Below are 8,460 nucleotides of genomic sequence, written 5' to 3' on the forward strand. Positions count from 1 at the left end.
GCGCGCACACACACACACACACACACACACACACACACACACACACACACACACACACACGCAAATGTGACTAGGTCGTATTGATAAGTGACAGACGCCTCCCGAATACACACACACCTCAATTCAAATGTGACGAACTAATCAATATATCGATTGATAAATGGGATATGAGACACACAGATAACTCGTTTTTATCCATTTGAGTCCACAAATAAGAGGTGCAGAATTGTGAGCAACATAAAGACATTTGCTTTTCTTTTAATCAGATTTTCTCAGGACCTCTTGAGACCAGACCCCCTCTAGAGATTACCCCTGCAGCCGTTTTTTTTTTTTTTTCAATTTGAATTACATGGGATCCACACTATGGTCTTATTGTCTTGTCTGTGTTTCCAAAGTTGATATAAAAATAAAGAAAAATATATTTAATTGTGCTTTCTTTGTTAGCTACGTTAGTGACGTGACGACATAGGTCAGAAGGTCACAGACCGGCGCGCCTGCGGCAAACAGGTAGCTAACGTTAGCACTGATTCACTCAGTAACGTTAGCACTGATTCACTCAGTAACGTTAGCACTGATTTTTCCTGAGGAGAAAATGAAACGCAAATTCAAAAGCGGTGCCCAAAAGCGGCATTCAAAACAGAAAATTGCTGAATTGAATGCCAAAAATAACAAGTATTTTTTCGACAAGCGTTCGTCAAACGTTTTGTTTTAAAATGTGCCATAAATAAATGCCTCAAATGAAAAGCTGGAAAGTCCATTACCATAGCATAGATGGAGAATAAAAGCGCAAAAACGCAGTTCAGAGCGTAAAGACTGCACACCGATTCTATTAAGACGTGCACTTTTAAGGCTATTCACTCTTGCAAGCCTGTAACAGATAGGCCCATTTTACTCTATTGTAATTCTACTGTAGCCTATATTAATATTTGTTCTCAGTTTGAGCTGCTTTTTCTGTTTGAATAAATTTCCCTCAATGATATAATTATCATTATAATTCTTGCTTTTGCAAGACCAAATTGATCTCACTCCTGATGAAAGAAGTAGATTAGATCTCATCCAGAAATGAAAGGGCAGACTTTCAGAGTGCAACAGGTCTGTACACTTTCCCCCACTTGGAACAGAAGGAGAGTTTTATCAAGAGAAGTCAAAGTTCACAAAGTTCTTTGCTGCGTGTCTGTCTGAGCTGATTGGTTTTAAACCTCGCCTGATGCAGACAAAGTTTTCTGCCAACGCATCTCGAGAAAACAGAGGAAAAGGAAGTGCCATGATGTCTTTATTCCTTAGCCACGTGTATGCTACAATATGACATGCATCAATGTGAATACAGAGAGCAAACTGTTATTTGTCAAAAATAAATTTCACAACAAAAAAGTGAGTTTGTTCACATCAAACATCTGCAAATGTCCCACTTGATATTTAACAAATGTGTGATGCACAATAACACAAGTTCAATGTATGTTTCGGCGATGCAAGCAGTCAAACAAGGTGGTCACAATGATCAGCTGACGACACATGACATGATCCCATATGAACACAGATCAACAGGAGGACAGAAAAAAAGTGGGAATTTCCTGTGTTGTGTCTGAGCGCAGAGGCACAACTCATTACAACATACTGTGTTAATGACAATGATAACGAGGGTTTTTATCGTCTCCATAATCACTCTGTTCAATCATTACGTGATCTTGACATTCCCATCTTGTCCTAACGTACTTTGTCATTAGCTGTCTGATTAATTTTGCAATTTTGCAATTTTGTCTCGTCTTGTCTCGTCTTGTCTCGTCTTGTCCAGTCTCCTCACGTCTTGTCCTATCTTATTATGCCTTAAGTTGTCTTATTCCATTTAGTTTTGTTTCATTTTATCCCATCTTGTCTTGTGTGTTCTTCTGGTCGTACAGGAGACTGAACTCCAGAGATCCCAGAGTGGCTGCAAGAATGAATAAACACAGGAACACGTCAAACAGACATCTGATTTGTTAGAAAAAACAATTTCCCTCTAAACCAGATAAACATTGATTTGTTACTCTGCATTGCTTGTCTGGGAATTCCATTCACAGCTTCAGGCCCAATTTATATTATTCACAGAGATAGAAACGAGTCCAAAAGTAAACATCTGGGACCGGTAAAGACACTTCACGTCTCAAACATCTTTTTACACGTCGTTATTGAAGGTGTGGAGATATTTGATATCCCCTGTATAAACATGTTAGGATTGATAACATTGTGTGTAATATTATAGCAACTTATTATATATATTTCCTCTTTGTTGTAAAATTATACACACTGGTATTCACAGACACACTCTGGTTAAACAGGTGTATCTGATTGACCCAGTGGGGTCAATTCTTATCTAAATAGGAACCTACATCTCCACCCCTGTATGTTATAAACCCCCCCCCCACACACACACACACACAGACACACACACACACACACACACACACACACACACACACACACACACACTTCTATGTGACACAGGAGGGTATAAAGTCTTACGTTTTCCTCAGAGAGTTGAAGAAATTCAGCAGTCCAGCAAACTGTGCTTTTCTTCCCATGATTCATGTCCAATAAAGAATTCAACAAAAACGTTTCAGAGAAAATCAACTACCACAGTTTTCAGTTTGTTTCAGGTCATTTTTATTATAACGTAGCAGTTTTTATGTATTTTATTCATAAACTTTTTGTTTCAGCTGGTTTATTTTTACTTTTTTTAACATCTTGTTGGAAATAAGAGTTAACATTCTATACCTTGGAATGGTGTTGTTTGTTGGTCCACGAATAAATCAAATCAGACTAAACTTAAAATGATCTGTCTGGTCATTGAAAACTATTTAATATCTAGTCGCATGCTTTACCTGTTTACATAGATTTTTATAAGGAAAAAGGATATTGTGGAATTAAATAAAACAGACTTTGGTAGAAGGAAAAAAAAATAAGAGCTGTAATTAAATGAGAATGACTTGACATAACATCTTATTTATCTATCACTTTGACCCTCCGTAATATTCACACTCAGGCGATCTCTCTTCCTCTTACAGCTGACCCAGCTCCGTCTTTCCTCTTCGCTCTCCTCACGTTTGTCCTCCTGACCTTCAGTGTGACGGCCTGTGGATGAGGCTGCTTCAGTGGTCCTTCTGAGGAAGTTCTGCTCTCCCCATAACTGCTTTCCTGTGCAACAAAGAAGAAGAAATGGTTGCTTTATCATGCCGTAACTTTAACTTTTGAGGTATTTGTACTTGAGTAGTTCCATTTAATGTTACTTTATACTTGTGCTTACATTTCAGAGGGACATATTGTAGTTTTTACTCCACTACATTTATGTGATATAGTTACTAGTTACTTTGCAGACTAAGCTTAAAGGTTAAAAAAAGTATTACAATTTTTACTCCACTACATTTTAGACTGTTACATCATAGATTTAACCTTTTTGGCTTCCAAACATTTACAAAGAATATGGTGTTTTATATTATATATTTATATTTCAGATGTCAGTGAGAGAGACATTTATCCTCTGAACTTCTCAAATGCATTTGTATATATATATATATATATATATATATATATATATATATATATTATACAAAATAAATACATATATTTCACAAAGAAGCAACTATGTAAAACTAAAAATGTATACAAATGAATGTATCAGAACTTAGTTTTATTAATCATCTCATGACCCCTCAGATTTATCTGGTGACCCTCTGGAGGGGCCCGACCCCTAGGTTGGACACCACTAGACTAAACTAACTGTATATAAAGTATTTTAATGAAAATGCTTTTACTTACTTTAATAGATCATTTGAATAAAGTTTTCACTTGCAATTGATTTATATTTATACATTGTCGTATTAGTATTTTTACTTCTGTAAAGGATCCAAGTACTTCTTCAATCACAGACATACATCCACAAATGTCTCTGCATACGTACATCTTTCCCGCTGTGCAGTCATGTGGCAGGAAGCAGGACAAACTGAACAGTCTGTACAGAAAAGTCTGTTCTTCGGTCAGTTCTAGCAGTTTAACCACAGTCTGCAATACCCTGGTGAGGACAGACCAACACGTCAGAGACCAACAAACAAACAAATAAGAGAGACCATGTGTGCAAACATGAGATTATGATAATGTCCAAGGCCGGCAAATCAATTCTGTGCAGATTGAGAGAACCCACACACCTTATGTAACCGTGTGACTGTGAGCATATGTGTGCACTGCTTGTGGCCTAGCTCTGTGTTATGACCCATCGCACCATGTCTGTCTCGCACAGAAATCAAGGTGAGTGCACTACTACGGAGTGTTAAACCCCCAAAAACAAAGGGGTTTCAAAACGCTACCGACGCCGTGTTAGTTTGAAAACTCGGGATTGCCTCCTAGTGTGGATGGACGAAAACGTAGACCTTTGAAAATAATTAATCTGCATTGTAGCTAAGTTTAAAAAATAAAACTAGGGGGGGGGGTTTCCACAAAATGTGTCCGTTTGAGTTTATAGAGGAAGATTCTAGAGGAAGATCTTAAGTATCAATCACAACCTTTTATCATTAAAGAGAACAATAAAACTCGTCGTATTTTCTGTAACTAAGCACCCAATCTGCTTCCTGTTTACACCAGCACCCAGTATACGTGAATAGTCATGTGATGTTCGTTTTCAGGCATGCAAGTATGGACGGAAATAACTGCTAAAACGATGCTGAAACGCTCATGTGAACAGTTTTAAACATAAACGTACAAGTGTGGATGTAAAAAAAAATCTGAATTCTTCTAATGATTGGTGTTGATTGTCTTTGTTTACCTGCTGGTACAGTTGCAGTGGTACAGCGTCCTGTCCTTTGGGTTGTAGAGGCCATATTTCTTCTGCTTTGGAAGGATCTTGTAACTGCACACATCGAGGTCGTTGTAGACGGCACATGACAGCTGCTCCTCTGTAAAGTGTATAAAGACGTCCAATCCGTTAATGTGGTTTAGAAATCTAAACTGGAGCGCCGCGATCTTCTACCACTAAACTGCATTTTCAATTAAGATTCGAGGGAAACATATTTTCTCCTGATCAAACAGTTTCAAACACATGGTTAACATTGTAAATTGAAACAAAATTTAAAAAAATGCTACAAACTAATTGGTTAGATTTAGTAGAAACAAACATCTAGGTTCAGCTTAAAATGACTGCAAAATTTAAAACAAAAACAAAAGACAAACAATAAACAAAAGTAAAAGTTCACGCGGGACACAAATAGCCGTTTCCTGTGTGAAAAGCTGTGTTCTTTTGATCCATCCACCACCTCAACTCCTCCCTAACTTTTACGAGACAGGAGATGTATTAAATACCTGTGATATTCAGCCCAGGCAGAGTTTGGTTTTCGGCAGGTAAAGTGTCCATTAGATCGTCTCCACCTTCAGGTAGCGTGGCGTTCACGCTGTCCTCTGTTCGATTGGGAGTGATGTACGGCATGGAGGGATACACCTCAGCTACTTCAGTCTCATTACACCTGCAGGTCTCAACAGACGTGGAAATTATTTAAATGACCAGTTTCAAATTATAATTTTAGATACTTAGCACATATTTGGTAGATTAGTAGTATACAGTAGTACTGCATCATGTCATATAAATATCATGTGTTTTTTTAATGTAAAAGTATAGCAACTAAAAAGGTCAGATAAATGTGGAGACATGATCTGAGATGTAGTGGAGTAGAAGTATAAAGTAACGTAAAATGGGAACAGTCAAGTACAAGTATGTCAAAATTGCACTTCATATAAGATAAGATAATCCTTTATTAGTCCCACAGTGGGGACATTTGCAGGTTTACAGCAGCAAAGTGGACAACAAGAGACATCAGTAGAAAACAAAACCAAAGAAATTAAAAATAAAAACAAAACAAGTACAATAAATAGTCAAACAGTAAATGTATAACAAATAAGTAAATCACAAAAAACAACAAAAGCTAAAAATACAATATAATCGGATTGTTGCACATAATGTGTATCCAATCCAACTACTCAATCCAGTTATTTTTTATTAAGTACAGTACTTTAATAAATGTATTTAGTTACTTTCCACCACCGTTTGTCGAGACATTTCAATCTTTAGGCAAAGTGATGGACCAACCAACATTTCCATCCTAAAAACGTCTTCCTTTGTGCTCTAAATAAAACCCTACACACACCACAGTGTTACTAAATAAATGAGAACTTTACTTACATGTCAAACTCTTCACACGGGTGTTTCTGGGTGAACTCAAAGCAGTGCACGGCCCCCAGGTTAAAGTAGCCGTGTCCCAGCCCATCAGATATGCTTTCATTCGCCTGCATCAGACAACTGTGAAACCTGCAGCACCAATCATGTTGGTTAAAAAAAGGAAACGCAACAAATCGTACCGACTGGGCGTCATTTAGTTCAGATTTAAGGTAGAAGGCCCTACTTGTTGTCACAGTCACAGTGAGACATGGTGAACCAGTAGTCGTTGTCGACACCAAACCGGGTCTGTTTGGCCGGGATGGTGTGGTTGCAATGGTCATGTTCACGGCAGCAGCTGTCGGTTTCTGCAAAAATTCCTGCAAGAGGGACAGAGGTGGGATCAATTACAAGATTATTAATATTATTACCACAACTTGATCACAATTTAAGTCCAGTCTGATGAAATATGAACTTGAGATATGATTTACTACCCATTCTGTTAAAGCTTATTTCTTATTGAAAAACATTTTATTGTGGTTCATTTTTTTAATCTAACGCCCTCTTCCTGGTTTCCCCAATATTACCTATCCTAGCTTTAACATGTTTTTTGGTCATAATTATTATTTATATCAGCTCATCACATTGGCAAGTCTGTTAATCTGTATGGTATTGCTGTATTAGCTTTTTGCAAATGTGAACCCACAGTATCACACCCAAAGCGTCTTCTAAGTGTGTTTTTCCTGGATGTCATAGAACTTTCCAGAAGTTCAGAACATTGAGTTTCTTAAGTTTTTATTTAGTGTGTTTTACAGTCACTCGTCATCAGAGATTGAGGATACCAGCCAGACGCTGCAGTCAAGTCCTCTTTCAAGGTGTTCTCTCTCTTTGTTGTTTTCATTCATGTGTGAGTTCATGCAGTTCAAATGAACTATAAATGTGCATAAGACTTGTTAACAAGCTAGACTGTGATGCAGTTCTATTACACTGTTCTTAATGCTATTTTAATTCAGGGCCTGAGGAAGTGAAAAAGTGGCTGATGGTATGCTACTGTTGTTCAGCGGTATACCTAACTGTAAGAGCCAAATTCAATTTGCTGTAAAATATTTATTTGCATTTACATGTTTAACTTTAATCAGATCTATTTCTACATTGAATGCTACAATGATGTTGTTATCATTTGTTATGGTAAGAAATACAGGTAAGTGACAGACACTTTAAAGACACTGCAATAGTTAGTTACCTTTCCCAGTCTATGGTGGATCACAGTTTTGTTTACTTGAATGCATAGTTGATGACATCCGCATGCCTGTCAATAATTTGATACTATTCAAGTAAACACGTGTGTTATCAATTTAGGTTTCAAACTTTAGAAAAAAACCTGCTTTGCAAATGTTTTATGAGGAAGTATCTCAACACGTTTGATTCACCGCAAAGATAGACACAACTCGACTTGTATGAAATCAGTTTGTTTCCTTTTAAGTGACACTAATTTAATCATTTTAATTTCCTTGGCTATTGAGTTGCATCATGGGAAGTTTAGGATCCTAAAACCCTCTCTACAGCCTATAAAGCCATTCAGGATCATTTATACTTCTGAAGAGTCAAGTATATGGGCAATGTTTGTGTTCTCATCCCTTTAATCATCTTGTGACTGTCCTACATGATTATCAAATAAAGTATGAAGATAACTTACCCAAATTGTTGTCTGATATCGAGCTGTTGCCAGGGCCGCACCACCGAAAGAACGGTAGGCCTAGAAATAAACTGTGCTGATGGGTCCCGGCATTTTCTGCAGCCGTCCAGCTCAGGAGCGATGATAACAGAACGAGGGAGAGAAGAGGAGCGATGTGCGTCATGGTGCCGATTCCTTCACTCACTGAGGACTGTTGGACAGATGGACATACCCTTGGTCGGTTTTAAATGAGAAGGAGAGGCGGAGGCGTGCGGGGGTTTTCCCCGGTGAATCCAAAATAAACACAACATCCAAATCAGCCTGAATCATGAGGCAGTTCAGTCCAACATCCCTCTTTCTCTCCCTCCCACGCGCACATCACTGACAGTGACCATGACATATTGACACACACACCAACGCAAATGTGACTCATGTTGTATTGATAAGTGACAGACGCCTCCGGAATACACACACCTCAATTAAAATGTGACGAACTAATAAATAATAATAATAATATTAAATAACTAATATATTGATTCATAAATGGGATATGAAACACACAGTCAACTAGTTTCTTATTTATTTGAGTCCACAAATAAGAGGCGCACTTTTT

At 37.7% G+C, this 8,460-nt stretch overlaps 1 protein-coding gene across 1 annotated transcript; it reads right to left on the minus strand.

The window, feature by feature from the left end:
* Positions 1–2,599: 2,599 nt before the first annotated feature.
* Positions 2,600–8,074, minus strand: LOC137869194 (group 3 secretory phospholipase A2-like). The gene is made up of 7 exons (XM_068706422.1): positions 7,869–8,074; positions 6,420–6,552; positions 6,200–6,325; positions 5,326–5,486; positions 4,793–4,922; positions 3,935–4,045; positions 2,600–3,171 (listed from the first exon to the last, which is right to left on the minus strand). The coding sequence occupies exons 1-7, from the start codon at positions 8,029–8,031 to the stop codon at positions 3,126–3,128; spliced, it is 870 nt and encodes a 289-aa protein (XP_068562523.1). The 5' UTR covers positions 8,032–8,074; the 3' UTR covers positions 2,600–3,125.
* Positions 8,075–8,460: the final 386 nt, after the last annotated feature.

The sequence above is a fragment of the Cebidichthys violaceus genome, unplaced genomic scaffold (genome assembly GCF_023349555.1).
Source record: "Cebidichthys violaceus isolate CVI_PGR_0920_01 unplaced genomic scaffold, fCebVio1.0.p SCAF_12, whole genome shotgun sequence".
Taxonomy (NCBI): Eukaryota; Metazoa; Chordata; class Actinopteri; order Perciformes; family Stichaeidae; genus Cebidichthys; species Cebidichthys violaceus.